This window comes from Leptopilina heterotoma, unplaced genomic scaffold, assembly GCF_015476425.1.
Source record: "Leptopilina heterotoma isolate Lh14 unplaced genomic scaffold, ASM1547642v1 Lhet_46, whole genome shotgun sequence".
In the NCBI taxonomy this organism is placed as follows: Eukaryota; Metazoa; Arthropoda; class Insecta; order Hymenoptera; family Figitidae; genus Leptopilina; species Leptopilina heterotoma.
This window is the reverse complement of record NW_025111092.1, coordinates 467,036-490,608: the sequence shown is the minus strand read 5'-3', so window position 1 is coordinate 490,608 and position 23,573 is coordinate 467,036. Positions and strand designations below refer to the sequence as shown.

At 21.0% G+C, this 23,573-nt stretch overlaps 1 protein-coding gene across 3 annotated transcripts; it reads left to right on the top strand.

The window, feature by feature from the left end:
* Positions 1-373: 373 nt before the first annotated feature.
* On the top strand, positions 374-22,406 carry LOC122507324. 3 transcript variants are annotated; one of them, XM_043619977.1, is made up of 6 exons: positions 374-532; positions 641-1,098; positions 14,458-14,595; positions 18,207-18,646; positions 21,802-21,967; positions 22,045-22,406. In XM_043619977.1, exons 2-6 carry the CDS (start codon positions 1,087-1,089, stop codon positions 22,147-22,149), a joined length of 861 nt encoding a protein of 286 aa, XP_043475912.1. In that variant the 5' UTR covers positions 374-532; positions 641-1,086; the 3' UTR covers positions 22,150-22,406. The 3 variants fall into 3 exon arrangements, with proteins under 3 accessions (XP_043475912.1, XP_043475913.1, XP_043475914.1); XM_043619978.1 differs by having other exon boundaries at positions 405-1,098; XM_043619979.1 differs by lacking the exons at positions 374-532; positions 641-1,098 and adding an exon at positions 12,012-12,159.
* The last annotated feature ends 1,167 nt before the right edge of the window (positions 22,407-23,573 follow it).

Here is a 23,573-nt window from a genome sequence, read left to right as displayed (position 1 = left end):
GTAATCGAACTAATTTATGATAATCATAATCAATAATCACAATTGTCAAGGTTTTTATTAGAACGATTAAGTCGTATTAATAAATAGTAAAACGACATTAACAATATGATAAAGAATGAAAATTTTGTGTAAAAAGTGAAATAAAATTTGATAACTTCTTCCAGGTGAGAGGAAAGTCAATAAAAGGAAGAATAACAGGCAAAAAAAAAAGAAAAAAATACTGCACACCATACGGATGATGAAAAGTTTATTGGGTGAATTTGTTTTATTTTTTTCGTCTTGGTTTGGAGAACGGTCTCTCGAACTCGCGGAGAACAAGGTCAAACCAGGTACAAATACACAGAAACACACATACACCAGGTGTATAGAAGTGAGATAGCATATGGTCGCTTCAGTTTGGTTGCGCGGCTCTACTACAAGTTCATTCTACTCGAGGGGTCGAACTTCAAACGGATCCCACACATCGTTGCTTTCTTGTAAATATAGTCTAAACAGAAACAGAAAACCAAAAAAAAAAGTGCAAAATCATCAGGTATTTTCTATCACACTACAAATTCAATTAAAAATGAAAACTATCATTTTTCATTCAAGTTTTAACTGAATTAAAATTAATTTTTCCATCATTTTTTTTGAATTCAAGTCGCGGTGAACGATCTCGGTATTCGGCAGTGATCGCGGGACGATCGTGAGAGAGCTCTTCCTGTCGACACGCTTCCCTACCTGAAGAGTTTTATATATATATTATTATTTCCTCGGTGAATGTCACAAAAGTTGGAAAAAGAGAGCGATTCGCAACAAGTATAGAAATTATTTTGGAGAACATTTTTTCTGTGAGGATTAATAATATTTGGACTGTCTATAAATTATTATTTCTATGTGACGTAACACGCACACAGTATGGTATAATTAAAGTGAATACGAGCGTCATTCGGCGCGCTCTTTTACGATCTGATAAAAATATTGTTGGCTTAAAATACAAGAAATTTTATCAAGAGAAAGAGAGAAAAAAATACAACATTCGATAAGGAATCGTCAGTTTTCGTTAAACTGTGCAAAGTGTAAGACACACACGATTTTAGCAACAAAATGAAACCAGAGGTGAGTACACCATACACATCGTGTGGTTCTTTTTTAATGAGCAATGAACCGGTTGCAAAGTTATGAGATCAATGATAAACTTTATCGAAAACTTGAATTCTATTTTCGAAAAGGATTTCTAATTTTCTTCTAGTAAAAAGGCTTTTTTATTCTATTTCAAAAGTATTTTTTAATTCTCTTTTTTGCAAAAGATATTAATCCACAAGTTTTGAACGTTCAAATGAACGAAATATTTTCAAAAATTACCGGTTGCAATAAAAATTAAAAAACTAAATTTTACATTTAGAAACTTTTTAATTAATTTTTTTGATACGTGACGTAAAATTATTGTAATTAAATTTTAATTTGAAGAAGAAATAAATAAAATTTCGTTCATTTCAACGTTCAAAACATTCGGAGCTTCATTTTATTTACTTTTTGTTTCATTATTATTTATTCTTTTGTTTCTTTATTATCGTCCGCGAAGTTTCGAGTATTCAAATAAACAAATGAATATATTTATTACTATTAATTTGTATTTTATTTTAAAAAATTTTTTATATTAAATCTATTCAGTCTTAATTAAGTAAATATTGAATTTTGATTACAAAAGTAATCAAAACGATTCACTACAGAAAATTTTGAAAATATTTACGCAGAAAAAATTTCATTTAGTTGAATTTTCAAAACTTTAGTGTAATATTTATTATTTAGGTATTTATTTATATATTTTTTTATTTTTTTATTTATTTATTTATTTATTATATTTATACATTTATATTTATTTATTATTCATTTAATCAATGTTTACTTATTATTTCTATACTTATTCTTTATTTATTAATTTTTAATTAATTAATTCAATTAATTTTTAAAAGAGAAGAACTATTTGAAAACAATTATTTAAGGGTTAAAATAAATTAATTTTATAAATAATTATTTAAGGGATAAAACTTGTTTTGAATAGAGATTTTGAAGAAGCGATGTAAAAATTTTATATATACACTATACATGCACATTTGAACGGTTTATTTTGTGGGAAATATAATAATAAAGGCGCGTGGGATTGAATGTGTCTTAGTTCCCATCGCTTTAAATTATAAAATTCATAACGTTTGAAAATGGAAATTTAACTGTGACTGAGTTTTATTTACTGTTATCTAATTATTGTCGCAAGTGTCCTGTTATTTAATATCTCTGAGATATCAAAACAACTTTATAGTATAAAGTATTTTCTTCAGTCTGTTTATTATAGTTTTTCTCAAAATGAATATTAAATAAAAAATTTTATAATCAAAATTATTATTTCAATTAAAATACAACTTTTATTCAATTATTAATTACTGGATAATAATAATAGTAATAATAATAAATAATAAGAATAATAATAACAATGAAATTAGTTTTTGGAGTTTTTTTTAATAATTTTTACTGAAAATTTTGAAAGTATAATTAAATTTTATGAAGAATTTAATTGTTTCCAATAATTGTAATAAAATTCTTTGCAAAAAGTCAATTTATATTATTTTTATATAAATAATAAAATTCTTATGAGAATTTCACTTATTTTCAATTGCATTTTTAAATGATTTCTTCGAAAATTTCAATTATATCAATAAATAGTAAATTTTCCCTAGGAATTCAATTATTATTAATTACAATTTTCATAAAATTCATTTCAAAAATTCACTTATTTTTTTAAATTTTACAAAAAGTAAATTATTTGCAGAAATAATAAATTTTTCTGGCAGGAATTCAATTATTTTAAAAAGTTTTAATAAAGTTTTATTCAAGAATTCAATTATTTTCAGAATTTAATTTTTCATTGTCGATGTACTGAAAATCATTGAATTCTTGTAAAGTATTTATAAAAAAAAATTTGAAAATAATTGAATTCATCTCAAAAATGTTATCAACATTGAATTCTTTCGAGAAATTGTAATTAAAATTGTATCGAAAATAATTTAATTCTTGGCAAAATTTTTATTTAAATTCTTTAAAATAATGAACTTTTTTAAAATAATTTTTACTGAAAATTTGGAAAATAATTGAATTTTATGAAGAATTTCTTTCAAGTTTTTAAAATAATCGTGTTTATTATTTATTGTAATTAACAATTTTCCTATTAAATTATATTAAAATTATTCATAGAAAATTTAATTCTTTTAAACAATTATATCATAGTTTTTGTAAATAAATACATTTTTTGTGAAGAATTTCATTAAATTTCATAAAAATATTGTAATTTTTAAAAATAATTTTAATTGAAAATTTTGAAAATAATTGAAATTTGCAAAGAGTTTTATTCAAAACTTTTGAGAACAATTGAATTATTTAGATAAATTTTATCACAATTTTTCAAAATAATTGAACCTATTAGAGAAATTTTATTAAAATTGTATTGAAAATAGTTGAATTTTTCAGAAGAACTTTCTTATTTACAAAAATAATTGAATTCTTGCCAAGAATTTTATAATTTATAAAAATAATATTTAATTGTTTCGAAAAAATTTTTTATCAAAATTGTTTAAAATAATTGAATTTGTATTAAAATTCTTGGAAATATAACATGTTTTAGTTTACAAAATAATAATAAATGGAATACAGCATTTCGCGCGTATCATTTGCTAGTTATAATAAAAAAAATGACAAATTTATTGTTCATGTATAAAATAGTAGAAAATTTTATTTATTTAATAATTTATTGTTTAATGAATAATAATATTAATAAAAAATAATATAAAGTTTATGTTTGTATTAATAATTAATAAATATTTCATTTGAGAGCAAAACAAATTTTTAACTCATTATATATCTATTTCATGTTTTTAGGATTTTTATTTGTTTATTTTTTTTGTTTTATTTTTTGCTAAGAATATAAAAATTATAATGTTTCGAATTCTTTTGCTGTAAAATTTTCTATTCTTTCTTACTTTTGTCTTGGTAATTTTCAAAGAAAGAGTTGACCTTTCTTATTGTAGATATAGAGACACAAGGGTTTCAGAAACCTAAAGAATGCATCTTTGATACATTAATGATAGCACATTGAATGCCCCCCAACGGAAGAGGAGTAAATGCGTGTGAAACCTCAAGAAGGGAATGTTGAAATAAATTGAAATTACATTTACCAATATTTCACAAAAGGACATTTTTGCTTTTTTTATTTTTTGCAGTTTATCACTTGGAGTAATAAATTTCCATTTTCTTCTTTTTCCAATGTCAATTTATACTTTTTTCTTTTGTTCATATAAATAATTATTATTAATTTCTATTATCGAAACGGAAAATATTTTTTATAATTCACAATATTCAACATTCACTTCTTTTAATAAGTTTATTTCAATATTTTTTTTAGTCTATTAATTCAGTTAATTTATAAATAAACACAAAATAAACCGTTCACAACATTAAATTTCACTAATTGACTTATTAATTAAAAAATTAGAAACGACAAATTTTTTTTATTTCTTGAAAAATTTATATTCCTAAAGTTTGACGATATTTTTTTTTCTTTTTTATAATTTTGTATTTTTTATAAAAAATATTATTTTTATATTAAAAACTTCAATCTTAACTAAGTAAATGTTTAATTTTAATTATTTTTCTTTTTTGCATATATAGAAATTTTGAAAAGTATTTAAACAGAAAAATATTTCGTTCATTTAAACGTTCAAAAATTTAGGAAAATATAAATTTAAATTTAACTCTTTAAATTTTTTTTAGAACTCTTTTTGAAAAATTCAAAAGATTTCTTTCTTTAAATTTTTTTATAATATTTGAATATACATGTGCTTTCTATTTTACATAAACTTGCGTATTTAGAATAAAAATAAGAGTTTTTTTATTTTGTTTTAGAATATTTAAATGGTTTTCCAGTATAACTGAAGTAGTAAATTGTATATGCATGCAGTTATATTGCTTCTAATAATAAGTTGGATATCTGGCTTTGGCGTAATTGAGTATTTAAGGTGTTAGAGAGTGAATTTTGTAAAAATTGCATATGAAGTCTTCTGTAACACCATTGTTACAACAGGGTACACTTATATTATGTGTTAAATTATGACTCTCATAATTCATTCTCTCCTTCCTTGGTAATATCTTTCTAAAATTACTCTCAAGTCTCAACGCATCTGCTGAGAAAATAATTTATTTTTAATTAATTATTTTTTCTTAGCAAATTTCAACAATTTCACCAATCACTTGTTAACTTTTTGCAAAATAATAATAATAGAAATTATTATAATAAAAGTAATAATAATAATAAGGAATATTATTATTATTACTTAATTGAAATTTTTGTAATTTAGATTTAGGTAAAGACATTTTTTTTTCATACATTTAAATTAACATTTTAATAAAAAAATTTTAATTAATTTTATAATAAAAATAATCTTTAACCTTTTTTTACTTATTTATACATTATTTTAGAGGTCGTTATTGTCTTTTTTTTTATTCCAACTATGTAAATTTATTGCAGGTATACACTTTATTTTTCTTATCATTCCTAATCTATTTTAACCAGAAAAAATAGTTTAAACTATAGTTGAAAATTCTTTAAAATTTTACTTAATATATATAACAGTAAAAGACATATTTATTATTGTTCGAAACAATGTTTTTAACAAACAATTCATTTAATTTATGTGAAAAAAAATGTTTAGCAACTCTTCCGTATTGGAAATTTGAAAAACGCAAGTAAATTAATAAATTAAATAAATATTTTATTTACAAATTTAATTATTAAAATTATTAATTATTTTTTATGTAGTCAAGTACCTATTTATAATAATTTTATACTATATTATTATTATTTATAACAATATTTTTATAATTTACAAATAAACTAACAAATGATACGCGTGTAACGCGGTATTTTATTTCTAATTATTTTGTAAATTAAAAAATTTTATATTTTCAAGAATAAACATCAATTTTTAAATGATTACAGATTCAAAATTTAAAGAATTCACCTATTTTAAATGCATAACATTAAACATTCTTGTTTATTATTATTCAAAATTTTTAATAAAATTTGTCTCAAGAATTTCATTATTCTCATGAATAATAAAATTCTTCAGAGCAAATCAATTATTTTCACTACAATTTTAATAAAATTTCTCGAAAGAATACAATTATTTTAAAAAATATTATTTAAATTCAATTATTTTCAACAATTCTTATAAAATTCTTCGAAACAATTCAATTATTTTTAAAAATTGTAATAACTTTTTTCTAAACAAAAAACATTATTTTCAAGAAAATTAAAATAAATTCTTTAATAGGGGAATGTAGTCAAGGTTGGCCTACTGTCTAGGTAGGCCACTCGCGTTTTTTTGTCAAGTTCACTAGCGCCACCTACGCGCATTTTTGTCGAAGCTTGTCTTAGTGAAACCTAACTTTTTGTTCAATTACATTTTCGGAAAATCGAAAATTGTGTTTTCTGTGACGTCGGTACAAAAAAAGCTCAAAAAAAGTTTTGTGCATAATGTGAAAAACCATTAATAAAAGATAAAAAACAAATTGAATCGTCAAGGCAAGTATGCAGAAAATTTGTGGGACTCATGGTTGAAAGGAAAACAAAGTAAAAAATCGAATCCCGAAACGTATTTCTTTTTGTTTACAACAATTCGGTAATGTTACTTACTGTCAAGGTCGGCCACTATGTGTTTAAAATGCACAAAGTTGAGGACGAGCTACTTCATTTGCAAAAACTGCAATTCTGTATAACTCATAATATAATTGATCATCTTATTAATATTTTTATTTAATTTTATTAATATTTTAGTGCAAAACTTTTTTTTATTTATATTTATTTTTTTATATTGTTTATTGTTATTATTTTGTTATTTCATTAAGTTACAAACTGTAAACAATAAAGAATCAATTTTCCGTAACTCCAAACATGTTATTTTATTTTTTAACGATTAATGCCCTTTGAATTTTAAACATGGCCGACCTTGACTGTAATGGCCAACCTGGACTACAAATTTTTTTTTTTTTAAATCTTTATAACTTTTTCATTTTTAAACCTGTCAATTTACTTTGTACAGAAAAAATGTTCCTATTAAACAGGACTTTCCAACCATATACTTCAATTGTCCAAATTCATTTTTAAAAAAAAGTTATAAACAAAAGTCAAAAAGGTGGCCGACCTAGACTATGTTCCCCTACAATATTATTGAAAAAAATTTTGAATAAATTCTTGAGATGAATTCAATTATTTTCAAATTTTTTTATAAATACTTTTAGAAGAATTCAATGATTTTCAGTACATCGACAATTTAATTATTTCTGAAAATATATGAATTCTTGTATAAAATTTTATTAATACTTTTTTAAATAATTGAATTCCTGTGAAAAATTCACTATTTATTGATATAATTGAATTCTTACAAAGAATTTAAAAATAATTTAATTGTCCCTGGAATTCAATTAAAATTATATTTAAAATAATTGAATTCAATGATTTTCAGAACATTAATTTTAAAAATTAGGAAACAAGAAAAGCAAACAGCAACTAACTTTAAACTGCGAACAGATTACTGGAATAGACGATTATTAATATAAAAGATAGATTGAAGATATATCTTTTAGAATAAAATATTAAAAAATATTAGATTTTATTTTTTTTAACAAAATTACGAAATAAAAACAACCAAAAAATTGAAAAACGAAAATTAACGTTTAAATTGAAATTAAATAAAATTTTTTTTTTAATTTAATTTTTAAACTTTTTCCCTTATTAATATGGATTATGTTTATATTTTAAAAATGAGAGTAATTTTAAAAAGAAGAAACCGAGTGAATGTAAATTTAAAATACTTTTTTGAAAGTAAAATTAATTTCTTCTTTTGATTTCATTTTTTTTTCTCTTTATTATTTCTGTCAGAAAAAGTGGTTTTCGTGGTTTGTTCTCTATACGAAGGAAGGAAGTCGTATATATACGACACAGGATGTTAAAAAGGATCTTTCATGAAAAAAAAAACCGGCTCGACTACTTTACAAATTATCGGGATCCATATTTTTTTTTAATCAAACATGTTCAATCGAGCGTTACATTTCACCATTTGCTTATAATAATTATGTTATCTGTAAAATTCGATAACAATTTTTTTCTTTTTCAATTGTTACCAGAAATCGTTTTGTCAAAGTTTTATTATTTTCATTTTTGAATTCTTCTTGTTTCTTTAATTTTTAAATACTGTTTTTATTTTTTATTTTCTTTTCTTTTATTCGTAATTAATGTCACGTAAATTGATGATAATTCATTATCATTTTCAATATTGAATAAAGATTAATAATTGTTTTCGTAATTTTTTTTTAATTTTGAAACGTAATTTTAAGGATAAAATTAGTTTGTTTCAATTTTTTTTATATTTTTTGTTTTTACTTTTATTTTCTACATTTTTTTTTATTTTAATGTTTTAAAAAAAAATAAATTTATTTTCATCTTTTTATATTGTAATTTTAATTTTATTTACATAATTTAAAAATTTCAAATTCTTAATTTAACATTATTTTTAATTTTTTATAAATTTCATGTGAAATTTTACAATTCTTATCGAAATAATTATTGAAAAGAATTCAAATTAATTTGTCTTTTATCTAACTTTCAGGGAAATTTCTACTCGCGGAGAATAAAAGAGAGAGAAAGAGAGTTAGGACAATTATTTTTAAAGACTCACTTTTTCTTTGTTTAACAATATTTACATGAGAGACTAATTATTCTCATTTATATTGTCATCGGAGAAAATTTATTTCAAAGCAGTAAATTTCTGACGTGTGAGACTTGATGACGGGGCAATTTTATCAGAAAAAGAATAGTGATTTACAAATTATTCCATCTTTCATATTGTGAGGAAAAATACTAAATAGTTTAATATGAACACAAAAGTTTCATAAAATTAAAAGTCAAGATATTTTCATATCACCAAAATTATCTTGAATAGGATTTCCTTTTTTCTACTATTCTGTCAATAATAGCCCTTCTTCTGCATATAATTACTATTATATTTCTTTTATATCAAAGTATAAAATCATATTTTTATGATTCAAAAATTTCTTCAATGTAAGGAGAAAAAGAAATTTTTCAAATATATTTTTACTTTATTAAACTCATATAAAAATTATGGACAAAAATATTTTTTTTTGTTATAAACTCATTTCAAACTTTCTCTTTTGTAATAATAATATATATAATAATATTTTCACTGGGTGACAATTATTTAAATAGTCGTCAATAAACTCTCGTTTATGTTTTGGCTTCTTCGAAAATAACTTGGACTTTCGATTTTAAAGAAGTCTTCCTGGAATATAAAAGGCGGTTTATTACTTCTCTTTATTATTTCTGAACTAAACTGTGACGTGTTATAATAATTTGCATCTCTTGTGCAATAGTTGGGTTGGAAAATAAATTGTTCTGCTCAAGAGGAATCATATTTCTTTCTTTATGGGAATTCGTCTAATTATTTTCTAAATAATTAGAAAAATAAGAAAAAATATCTGAAATCATTAAAATTTAATTGTAATATTAAATATTATAGAAATATTCATATTCATTATTATAATTTTTATTGATATTATTAATACCATTATAAAAATTACAAAATTTTTCATTTACAAATATCAATTTCAATTTTAAAATGAGATTCCAGTTTCAAATACTTAAAAAAATTCAGTTATTATATCAATTAATTATTATTATTATTTACAAAAATTGCAATAAAATTCTTCGAAATAATTCAATTATTTTCAAAAATAATAAAATTCTTGGCATGAATTTAATTATTTTTATTGCAATTTTAATAAAATTTCAATTTAATAAAATATAATTTTTTTTATATAATTTTGAATCTGAAATAATTTATTTTCTTTCATAGAATTTTATTAAAATCTTTGAAATTTAGTCAATTCTTTAGAGGAATTTAATTAAAATTGTATATTGAAAATAATTGAATTCTTTCGATGAATTTTATTAAAATTTTTAAAAATAATTGAATTTTTCCAAAAATTGTATTAAATTTCTGCGAAGAATTTTATAAATTATTAAATTTTAATGAATTTTATTAAAATTTTTGAATATAATTAATTTCTTTTGAAGAATTAAATAATAATTGTATATTGAAAATAATTGAATTTTTATTAAGAATCTTTTCAAAAATTTTGTAAATAATTAAATTTTTTCGAAGAATTTTATAAAATTTTCGAAAGAATTCAATTATATTAAACAATTTTTAATTCTTTAAATCAATTCAATTATTTTCAAAAATTGTGATAAATTTTGTTTATATAAGAATTTAATACTTTTCAATATATAGTTACAATTTTAATTAAATTTTTTGAAAGAAGTCAATTATTGTCAAAAATTTTAATTAAATTTTTATTCGGAATTCAATTATTTTCAATACAATTTCAATTAAAATTTTCGAAAGGAAAGAATTAAATTTTTTTGAAAATGTTTATAAAATTCTTATCATTAATTCAATTATTATTATTTGTAGAAATTTTCATAGAAGTTCATAAGAATTCAATAATTTTTAATGCAATTTTAATAAAATTTTCCAAACAAATTATTTTTAAACTGTTTAATAAAATTCTACGCAAGAAATAAATTATTTTCGACCATAATTATAAAAGTTACAAAAATTATAACATTTTTTAAAAAAACTATTATTTTTTTTTAAATTAGAAAAATTACTGATTAACCCAAAATAATGGAAAATAACATAATTTCTAAATGTTTCTTGCAAAAATAGTTTTGCAGTATTAAAATAATTAGTTTTTCTACAATAGTTTATAAATAAACAAATTTTTTTTTATTAATTTTTGTTTTTTATGTTTATTACTATTACACTAATAATAATATAAATGTTATCATAATAATAAATATTGATTAATAAAAAATATAAGTAATCGCGAGATTAATTTTGTTGAATAAAATTTGTGGGTTATTTAATTCGCGTTTCAATTTCACTCGAACTTGAGATAATTAAATATGCACTTATTTTCAGAAAGTTAAAGCAACTTTGGTTGTTATTGACTGAAATTTCACTGCCATTCTCATGTTTAATTACTCTTGAATCACCAATTATTTACTTTCCGAGCGACGAGAGAGTTTGCTACAGAAAAATAATTATTCTTCTGGTGAAATTTCCGTTTCTTCTCCTTTTTTTTGGAGCTTGTTCATTGTCTTTGTATATATAATTTACACTGACTGCGTATATTTATTCTTTTTCAATTTCTAAAGATTCTTTTTTTTACAATTATATAATTTCGCTTTCGATCTTTTTTGAATTTTTATTACAAAAAAATAATTTTTAGCCTTCTTTGAAGACTAAGGAAAGTTTATCTTTTTTGGATTTTTATTAAAACCTTCTTTGAAGACTAAAGAATTAGAAATTTAGTTTCGTTCTTTTTATGGAAAAAAATTCGTTGATTGTAGAAAACGGAAAATTACAATTAATTATAATTGTCCTTTTTTTATTTGATAATAGAAATTTTTATATGATTGTAATTATGGTGTGATTTAAATTTCAGATATCAAAAGAGATGATGTGACTGTGAGTTTGTAAAATTAGTAACGTCATTCTAATGAGTTTCTAATTTTGTTTCTTCTGCGGCTATTTATCGTGTGACGTTTAATTACAATCGGAAGTGAAGACTTGTTATCGACAAAATGCATAAATATATCATCCTCGAGAATCAACAGGTGTTGACAGGGTGAAAGGCAACTTTCTCTATTATTTTTTTTTCGAAAAAAACCCTCTTGAATGGAGGATGTTATGGGCAATTTTTAAGATGAGCTCTTGTCTGTCGTCTGAGATCCATGTCCCATTTTTTTTCTTTTAATTTTTTTTCCTTCTTTTTTTTTAGAAAGGAAACACAGTCCCAGGTTACAGTTAACCAAGTATACTATATACTCTAACTCTGCGAACAACATTCCTTGCTCCTCTCTTCTCGCAACTCTTCGCCAAGTTGTTACAATCTTGATTCTTCGATTCAAAGTCAGTTCTCTCGTGGATGCGAACACGTGCGATTCAAATCAAATAAATATTAAATTCACCTATATGGAAATAAGCCGTTGTACGTATTTGGATTTTTCAGAGCCGGTTGTTTTCAGTTTTTTTTTTGTTTACTTAGAAAAATGCAATTGTATTTTATCTCTTTAATCTTAATTGAAAGTTTGTTAATTTGTTTTTGTAATTATTTCCGATTAATAATTTTTATTTTATTCTTTTTTATAAATTTTCGTAAAATTACTTTTTTATTCTTTGAATGCAATTTTATTCCTTTCGTGCAATTATTTTTTCTTCGCATACAATTCTTTTTATTTTCGTTCAATTATTTTTCTATTCGTTTAATTATTTTTTACACAATTATTTCTTTCGTAAAATTTTTTTTCTTTTCGTGCAATTTTTATTTTTGTTAAATTGTCTTTCGTACAAATATTTTTCTTTTCGTTTAATTATTTTTTTTCTACAATTTTTTTCTTTTCGTTTAGTGATTTTTTCGTACAAATATTTTTCTTTTCGTTGAATTATTTTTTTCCGTACAATTATTTTTCTTTTCATTCAATTATTTTTCTTTCCAGTCAATTATTTTTTCGTACAATTATTTTTTTTTTTATTTAATTAATTTTCTTTTTGGACAATTATTTTTTCTCCTACAATTAAGTTTCTTTTCTTGTAATTATTTTTTCTTATCCTTCAATTATTATTATTAATTCCGTACAATTGGTTTTTATTTTTAAAAAATTGTTCATAATTTTTTTTCTACTTAAAAAAATTATTTTCCGATATTTTGGGATTTAAATTTAAAAGTTTTTTCTTATAATTATTTTTTAACAATATTGATTAAAAAAAATCCACTAGTGAATCGATTGCCGTAGAAACTGTCCAAATAGAGTCGAAAATAAATTTTGTTCGCGAATTCAAACTTTCGGATTTTCAAAAAAGATTTTCTTTTTAATTCAGCGACATTTTGGAGGAATTTTTTTTTCCAACTTTTTGTAACTTTTTTTGGTAACAGTCGAAAGGTCACAAAAGCTTCGGTTACAGTCAGTTTCAGTGGCTAATAACATGGACGTATGCAGCTAGTTTTGTGTGGAATTTAATTTACCGTTAATCGCGTGACTACTTGTAAAACTGTCTGAATATTTGAAAATCTAGATGTTGTTATGTTTTCATTTCCACTTTAATGTCTTTTTACACTTATAAAGAAAATATAAATTCTTATATTCACTTGAACGGATTTACACCTGTTAATTTATGAGACTCATCTCGACTCCATAAAATGTAGCTCGAGAAAGAGGGATTTTTATGACATTTCTTCTCCATTTGGCTTGTTATTACGATTTTCTTTAATGTATAATATAACTGGAAAATTGTTCAGTTATAATTTCATTAAGTTCATGAGAATCTCTTTCGATTTTGCCACTATTTTTATGATTTTTATCTTCTCATTCTTTATTATTTTTCCTCTTTTCAATATTGCCTTATTTCTATTTTCTCATTCTCTCTTTTCTTTTATCATTTTCTTTCGATGGAAAATATTATAGGTATTTTAAAAAAGTGAAAATTTTTCCTCTATAAAAATTATTATCCATGGTAATTTTTTTTCGTAAATTAAATTTCAAAGAGTGTTTATTTATTTATTTACAAAGTGTTGAGAAAAATTAACTAAAATCTATTTTTATTTTCTTTTAGGTGTGATTCAAATTGTTGTCAAATTAGGAGAATCGAATTTATGGAATGGGATTTTTTTTGCCTGAAAATTTATGAGAGGAAAGATAAAATAAATCAGTGGTGTTTTTTTTTGTTTGAAACCTTCATGTAAAGAAACTCATGATTCATGTGTGATTCATGATTTTCCATAGAGAATTCAGGGTCTTGAATTCACTTGAAGGATATCGTGTGATCCTCAGATGAATAAATGCATCCTTAATGCCTCTTTCTCTCAACATTTTTATCATGATTTTTTGGTTTCTATTTTTGTTTCTCGTTAATATTTAAACTGTTTGCTTGAAAGAGTACATAATATGACGCATTGAAAATTGCACAATATTGCAATTTTTAATTTATAAATTATCACTTTTTAATCGGATATTTAAAAGAAAATTTTAATCTAAGTTTTTTTTTAATTCAATGTTGAATTTTACTTTTAATTCATTTTTTAATTTGAATTTTTTATTTTGTCCCGTTTATAAATTAATAAAAATAGAAAATAAAATTTTGTTTTTTTATTTATTTAATAAACGGTACATTTGATAGTTTTTATTTCCGAATTTAATAATAACGGCAGTTGAAAATTATATATATATATAAATATAGAAAAATTTCTTGAAATGTATAAAGAAATATTTATTAAATTCCTTTTTTTCAGGCGGAACACAGAATTGAACAGCTTCGAAAAGCTACTGATAGAATTCAAAAGGAAATTGAAGAAGTTACGGAAAGAGAACACGAACTTAGAAACGTAGGCAGTATAAAAACTACGTCCCATGAAACTGTCGATTCGAAGGTATATTTTTAAACCAACATCTACAAATATGAAAAAAATTAATTTAATTAATTAACTATTCATTTACTTAATTTAAAATTAAACTTTTGTATTATATATATAATTATATTTTTTAAACTTCATTTTTTCTATTTCGTTAATTTATTTCTAAATTTTATATAATTAGCTAAATTTTCTAAATTTTACATAATAAACTAGTTCTGAAAGTTTAATTAGCTGTTGATCTAGTTTATAAATAAGAAAATTGAAGAAATTAAAATATTACATAATTACAAATATTGAAAACAAATTTTCAAAAATTAGAAAACACAAAATTTCTTTATTTTAGCAGAATTTTTTAAAAATTTTGCGTTTAGCGAAAAAATATTTTCTATTGTTCAGTGTCCTTTAATTTTAAATTATCATTCTTTCTTTATTAATACATGTACTTGAATAATTTAACAAAATATTTTCATAATTTTAACATTTAATTTTGCCTTGAATTCTTAAAAGAATCCTAAAAAAATATAAATCAAGGTGAAACGCGAGCAGAAAATTCAATTAATTATAATCAGATTTTAATAAGAAAAACTATATTCAATAAGATGGATGCAGAAATTTTTATTATTTTGAAGAATATGAATCATTATAGGTATAATAACTTTATCAATATTCATAGAAATTATTATTACTAGCAAATATTAAGCGGTATTCAATTTATTATTATAATTAATTATTATCGTTTATTAATTTCAAACATTTAAATAAAATTCTTCGCAAGAATTCAATTATTTTTATAAATAAGAAAAATTTTCTCAGGAATTCAATTATTTTCAAAACAATTTTAATAAAATTTTTCTAAAAAATTCAATTATTCTCAAAAGTTTGTTAAAATTTTTTATAAAAATTCAATTATTTTCATAAATAATAAATTTCTTCGCATAAATTCAATTATTTTCAGTGCAATTTTTATAAAATTTATTTAAGGAATTCAGTTATTTTCCAAAAATTGCAGTAGAATTATAGGAAGAATTCAAATATTTCCAAAAAATTTTAATAAAATTCAATAATCATATTTTTAATTATTTTAAATTAAAATTATTTTATAGAATTGAAAAAAATACTTCGTAAAATTTTATTATTTTTAATTAAGATTATTAAAAAACTACATCATTTTCAAAAATATTAGGCTACAAAAGTGCCAAAAATAGGGTCAAGAAATATTTCTAAAATTTAAAAGTTCCAAAATTAAAAAATTTCCAAAGGATAAAATTTCCAAAAAAAATATTTCTAAAGAACAAAATATAAAAAAAAATTCAAAAAAACGTTCCAAAATAAAATTGTAAAAAATTCTGGAACTTTATTCGTGTAATAATTCCGCTTTTTGGAACAAAAAATTTAATTTACACCAACCATTTAATTTGATTAAAAAAAATTCAATGTACAATTAAACAAAATGACAACTATAATGATATACTAATAATTTAATAACAACAAATGAACACAATATTGCACTACTAATGTTGACTTTTTTTCAATTTTTTAATTTTCCAAATTTTTAGAAAAAATGTCTACTGAGAAAAAGAATTTTTTAAAAAAGTTTCCATGGGAAGAAATAATTACAAAATGGAAAAACTGTTTACTGGAAAAATAATAATTTTGAAAATTTGGCACTGGCACTTTTATTTTGGCACTTTTGACTCACCATCAAAAACTTTAAAGGAATTTCTCAAAAGAATGTAATTATTTACGAAAAGTCAAATAAAATTATTAATAATTACAATCATTAACAAAATCGATTATATTCAAAAAGTTAAAGAAATTCTTCGAAACAATTTAATTATTCTTAAAACCTTTAATACTATCTATTCTTCTGAAGAATTCAATTATTTTTAGCATTTTTAAATAAAATTCCTTGAATAATTTCAATTATTTTAAAAAAATTGTAATAAAATTCTAAGAAGAATTTTACTGTTTTCTAAAAATTTGTTATAAAATTCAATAATTAAATGTTTAATTACAATTATTAACAAACACGATTATTTTAAAAAGTTGAAAAAAATTCAATTAATTTTAAAATTTTCAATTATAATTATTAAAAAAACTCAATTTTTTTCAAAAAAATTCAAAGAAATTTTTCAGAACAATTCAATTATTTTCAAAAATTTTAATAAAATTCTCTGCAAGAATTCAATTGTTTCCATATTAATAAAATTCTTCCTGTGGATTTAAGTCAGTTAAATTTTACTCTAATTCGAAGTAAATAATTAGTTTTGAATCGTATCGGAAGTTATTCATAAATTGAAGTTGATATTAAAAATTAAAACATTTTACGTTTGCCTAATACCTATATTAATAAATTGAATACAGCGTTTCGTGTGTATATTATTCTTATAAGCATTATTAATTTTGGTTGATAATTTATTACTTTTTTAAATTGTAATTTATTTAATGAAAACTTTAAGTTGCAAATTTTCATCAAAATATTTTTTTCTTTTTATTCTATTCAATTCAATATTTTTACTAATATATTTGTCACGTAAAATATCTACTTTTCATATTTACACACACACAGATTGAGATCTTATCAGTTTTAGTTTGAGAGTTTAAATAATTGAAAGTTTAGCACTTAAATTTCAATTGTTTTACAGAATTTTCCCTCCAATCAGTAGAGTAGTAATGATATCATAAGTGCTTATCAATTTAAAAGAAACCAATCCTATCTACTTTTTCAATTTATTTTTTACTTTATTGGTAGATAAAATAAGATTATAAATTTATAATTCATTTTACAATCAATTCGTACGTATCTATAAAATAATTTAAAACATTGGAATTTTATCAATTTCTTTTCATTATTCCTAGTTTTTTTATTTGTTTACTACCCTAACTACAATATTTTATAAATCTTGTTTAATTCTTATTTAATTTTATTTGCATAATTTAATATTTATATATGTTTCATTTAGATATATATAAGAAAGGAAGAAAAGAGAAACATTTATTATCTGGTTATATTTTTTTATTCCAACTTTTACCTTCTTGAAACTTTTTTTACGTATCTCTAACTTGGACTATTATCATTCGGTTATTTAAATTCTTTTCCCTTATTTATCTCATTATTCAGCTAAAAAGTAATGTGAAATATAAAATGAAATAGATATAGTAATAAAAATCTATTTAATGATTTTTTTCCTTCTTTTTGATTTAATTAAATTGCTCATATTTTGAAATATTATCACTTACGGTGTGAAAGAGTTTGTGGTTTCAATTCATTAGAGAATAACTGTTTTATTATACCGGATATGTTTGACAACTGGAACGTAACTAACGAGCATTGCTATTAATGGTAAATTACTATATCATCTGAGAATCTTCAAGTCCCAAAGTAAACTATTCATTTTCATTCAAATTAGAATTTTAATTATCTAATTAGATAAAAAGACCATTTCTCGAAGCATATAATTTCGTCTCTTTTTCAATTTTTTTTTTCCTATTGATTGTACATTGTTGTCCGTGATACTGAAATTCGTTTGTTTTTAAGTTAGTTTATTAATTAATAATAAAAAATGTAATTTTTTACTTAACATTTTTTTTAATTGGAATAATTGCGAGAAAATGTTCTTTTTCAGGTTCGACGAATGCCACAAGCTTTAAAATTAAAAAGAACAACGTCAACGCCACAAATTTTGGAGAACATCACATCGCCATCAACTCAAACGGCACCAATTTTAACACCAAAAATGACAAATGGAGTGATTTCAACTCGCACAACACCCACGCCATTGCGTTTTGCAACGAGTCCAAGTCAAAAGGGATTAATGCACAGGTTTCTTGCGACTCGAGGAAAAATTTATAAGTCACAATCGATTAATAACGAATTAATTAAACAGTCATCAGTGCCCACTATCACTCTCAATCCATTAAGCATAAAAGCCTTTAATAGAAGTCTAGATATTCAAATTGAATCGGATGAGCCTAAAGTGAAACCAACGAGGAAAGGTTTTGTTCCAGTAGAACAAAAAATTCAGAAAGAACTCACTGAAATGAAAGAGCGAGAAAATGAATTGAGGTATAGGAAATTTTTACTTTTCTTTTTCATCATTTCTTATATTAAATTTAGGCCTGTAAATTAATAAAATTAGGAGTATTATTATTAATAATAAAAATTTATTTATTAATAATTGTCTATGTGCAGTTTGAAGTATGCTTTTTTGTTTCTTAATTTTTAAAAATTTTTCTTTTTAAATTTTTAAATTTTTTAAATTGATGAAATTCTAATTTAATGTTTTGAAGATTAAATATAGTAGCAAGAATGAATAAAACAAAATTGTATTGATTTAAAAATCATAATTTAATTCAATTTTAATTCTAAAAAACTAAATTAGTAACTTATAAAGTGTTGTAGAAAAACTAATTTTTATTCATGTAAAATACGGTCATTGGTATTTATTTAATACGAAAAACAGGATTTGATTTATATTTTTACAAATTCAGATTTAGAGTTTTTTTATTAAAAAAAATATTATTATTTTATTATTATTCCATTATTGTAGCAAATATATTTAGAATTTATTTTATTTTCCACAATTTATTATTATTTTATAAATTCAAAAAATTTATATTTTTAAGAATAAACATCAATTTTTGAATGATTACAGATTCAGAATTTAAAGAATTCACTTATTAAGTACATAACATTAAATATTCTTGTTTATTATTATTCGAAAATTTTAATAAAATCCTTCAAAGGAATTCAATTATTTTCATAAATAATGAAATGTTTCGGAGGTATTCAATTATTTTCAATACAATTTTAATAAAATTTCTCAAAAGAATACAATTATTTTAAAATATATTAATTAATTAAATTCGATTATTTCAAGAATTTTAATATAAATTCAATTATTTTCGACAATTTTGCTGAAATTCTTTTTACAAAAATCATTATTTTCAAATTTTTTAATAAAATTCCTTAAAAAAAATCAATTATGTTCAAAAATTCATATAAAATTCTTCGAATCAATTAAATTATTTTTATGCATTGTAAAATCACCCGCAAGAATTCAATTATTTTCACAAATAAAAAAATCCGAAAATTCTTCGCAAGATTAAAATATTTTCATAAATAATAAAATTCTTCAAAAGAATTCAATTATTTTCAAAAATAATAAAATGTTTCGGAGGAATTCAATTATTTTCAATACAATTTTAATAAAATTTCTCAAAAGAATACAATTATTTTAAAATATATTAATTAATTAAATTCGATTATTTCAAGAATTTTAATATAAATTCAATTATTTTCGACAATTTTGCTGAAATTCTTTTTACAAAAATCATTATTTTCAAATTTTTTAATAAAATTCCTTAAAAAAAATCAATTATGTTCAAAAATTCATATAAAATTCTTCGAATCAATTAAATTATTTTTATGCATTGTAAAATCACCCGCAAGAATTCAATTATTTTCACAAATAAAAATATCCGAAAATTCTTCGCAAGATTAAAATATTTTCATAAATAATAAAATTCTTCAAAAGAATTCAATTATTTTCAAAAATAATAAAATGTTTCGGAGGAATTCAATTATTTTCAATACAATTTTAATAAAATTTCTCAAAAGAATACAATTATTTTTAAAATTATTATTTAAATTTAATTATTTTCAAAAGTTTTAATAAAAATTCAATTATTTTCAACAATTCTGATAAATTTCTTCGAAAAAATTCAATTATTTTTGTAAATAATAAAATTCTTCTGAGAAATTTAATTATTTTCAATACAATTTTAATAAAATTTCTAGGAAAAAATTCAATTATATTCAAAATAATTTTAATAAAATTTCTCTAACAGAATTATTTTTAAAAATTGTAATAAAATTTTTCTAAACAATTCAATTGTTCTCAAAAGTTATTTTAATAAAATTCTTTGTAAGTTTCAATTATTTTCAAAAGGACCATGCACAAAATACATACAAATTGGATCCCAGTCAATTTTTTTTTATTTTTCAATTGGGAATCTTTTTCCTGACACAAAAAACTACTTTTCTACGCAGTTTCAAAAAAAATCGACTGGGATCCAATTTATATGTATTTTGTGCGTGGTCCTTTTCAATTAAAATGATTTAAAAAATTTACATTATTTTTACGAAATTTAATGAAATTCTTAAAAAGAAATGTAATTATTTACAAAAAATAATCAAATTGTTTAAAAAAAATTTAATTTTCTATGAATTATTTTAATATAATTATTAATATAGAAGATAGATTTGAAAATATATTGAACTCTTGCGAAGAATTTAATTTGAATTATTTTTAAATAAATGAATTCTTTCAAGAAATTATATTAAAAATTCCGTTGAAAATAATTGAATTCACTGTAATAAGTTTGATTAAAATTTTTAAAAATAAATTATTTTGAAGAATCTTATTAAAATTTTTCGAAATTATTGAATTATTTCGACGAATTTTATTAAAATTTTTGAAAATAATTTAATTATTTTAAATGATTTTATTAAACTTTTTGAAAATAAAAAATAATAATTAGTTAATTAATTAATTAATACTTAAATTTAAAAAAAATAATTAAAATCATTGAATTGTTTCGACGAATTTTATAGAAATCTTTGAAAATTAATAATTAATTAGTTAAATAGTTAATAAATGACTTTTTAAAAATTTTTAAATTAAAATTTTATTAAAATAATAAAATTCTTATAAAGAATTTTATAAAAAATTTTGAAAATATGTAATTTAATTTTTTTAAGAAATTTTATTAAAATTGTATTTAAAATAATTGAATGTCTGTGATTTGAATTTTGTTATCTATAAGAGTAATTTAATTCTTGTGAAGATTTTTATTTAAATTTTATGAAAAAGCAATTGAATATGTATTTTAATTTAGAAGAGTTTTATTAGAAGTGTTTGAAACTAATAAATAATAATTAATTACTTTTTCCTATTTTTAATCTTAAAATATTCTTATTTTATTCTACTGAACAAGTTTTAGTAAAAATTTTGATTTATTAGAAATTCGACTAGATTTTGCATATAACATTTAAATTATTATTTAATTAAGTCTAATTTTAGTATTTAAAGAAATTTAATTTGAACATTGAAATATAAGTCTAATTTTATTATTTTTTAATTAAATTTAATTTTTATTAATTATTATCAATTGAACTTAATTTTAATATTGAATTTAATTTCCTTTTAATAATTTCAGATTAATGCGATCACAAATGCTGGCAAAGTCGCAGCCAAATTTGTTAGATATTGGAAATGATAATGATTCTGATATCTACGATGGTGCTAGTTCTTTGAGAAGTGGAACCTCAAGTAATACTTTGAACGACGATGAAGTGGAGAAAGAAAATAAAGGAAGGCACAAGGTAAAATCTTTATTTTCTATAATTTCAAATTTAATTTCAAAAGAAATAAGAAAATAATATTTTTCCCTTTCCTACAGCCAAATCCAAGACGTCGAAGCACGTTGATAGCACAATGGGAAAGTTTAATTGCCGCTAAAAAAGAATCGACTGATAATTTCAACGAAAATAACAATACTGTTTAACAGTACTTCCACAAAAAATAATGTTTCATTTTTTTCGAATTCTTCACACTTACATTGCATAATATAAGTAATTGATAGATTTTTTCGCTCTTTTAAAAGCCGTAAGTGTTTAAAAAAATAGAATAAAACGCAGAATGGCAATCAGCAATGAAGATATATAATTTCCAGCCAAGCGTTTAAATTTAAAAAAAGAGAAAAAATTTCTTAACACCCTTTTAATCGCATTAAGTCGATTAAAAAAAAGCAGAATTGAAAAATGAAAAAGACTTATTGAAATCTGATAGATCATAAGCTTATTGATTGTAATCGACTGAAACGATTTTACACGCAATAGAAATTCAGTATTAAATTATTATAATTTTATTATGCGAAGCATAATTAAAAAAAAAAATTCATCAAAAAATCGTTTAGTCGAAGAAAACCAATTTGTATTTTATATTTACTCTCGGCATAATTTTTTTTTTACGAAATTATTTATTTATTCGTATTATTATTTATTTATTGAACAAATTTATTTATCGATTAATAAGAATTTGTCCATTTTAAAAATTTTTGCAATTTTGAAAAAAAGTCAATTTTAAAGAATTAATTTTTCTAATTAGAATATTACTTGTGTATTTATTTATTACAAAGAAACAAAAATAATATATTTTTGCGTAATTTTGTAACTTTAAAGAAAATAATTTGGAAGTTAAAAAATCTGCAGACTGTGTTTGTAATTTTGAGGCTTCATTTGTGATTGATAAATGGTTTCCATTTATTATTGTTTCGTATATATAATTATAGTCGAATGTTTGATTAAATATACGAATCCAGGTGGAGGCTCTTTTTTGTTAGGTACATAAGATTTTTTTTTTGTTGATGAAAAAGTCATAATTATGTGTAAAACTCTTTTTAAAAGGTTGCCAAGAAAGTCGTTATAATGAAGTCGTTAAATTTAATTATTGTAGTAATTAGTTATTTATAGTAATTATACTACTAACTGATGTACCTATTCATGATCATATTCAACTTTGTCGATGATTATTTTTATAAAAATATATATGGTTACTTTATTTATTTCTTTTCTTATTTATTTACCCACTTTTTAGTATTATTTATTTATTTATTATTAACTAATAATGATAATTATGGTTTTACATATAACAACCGTTATTAAATAATTACTACAATATAAATTAAACCATACTGCTTTCAATTCAAAATATTTCTTTTGTTATTATTTCTTTTATAATTTTGAGTCTGAAATAATTGAATTCTTGAAAAGAAATTTACCCAAATTTTTCAAAATAATTAAATTTCTTGCAAAAAAATTAATTAAAAGGTTTAAAAATAAGTTACTTCTTACGAGAAATTTAATTAAAATAATATTAAAAATATTTAAATTCTTATAAAGAGTTTTATCAAAATTTTTCGAGAAATTT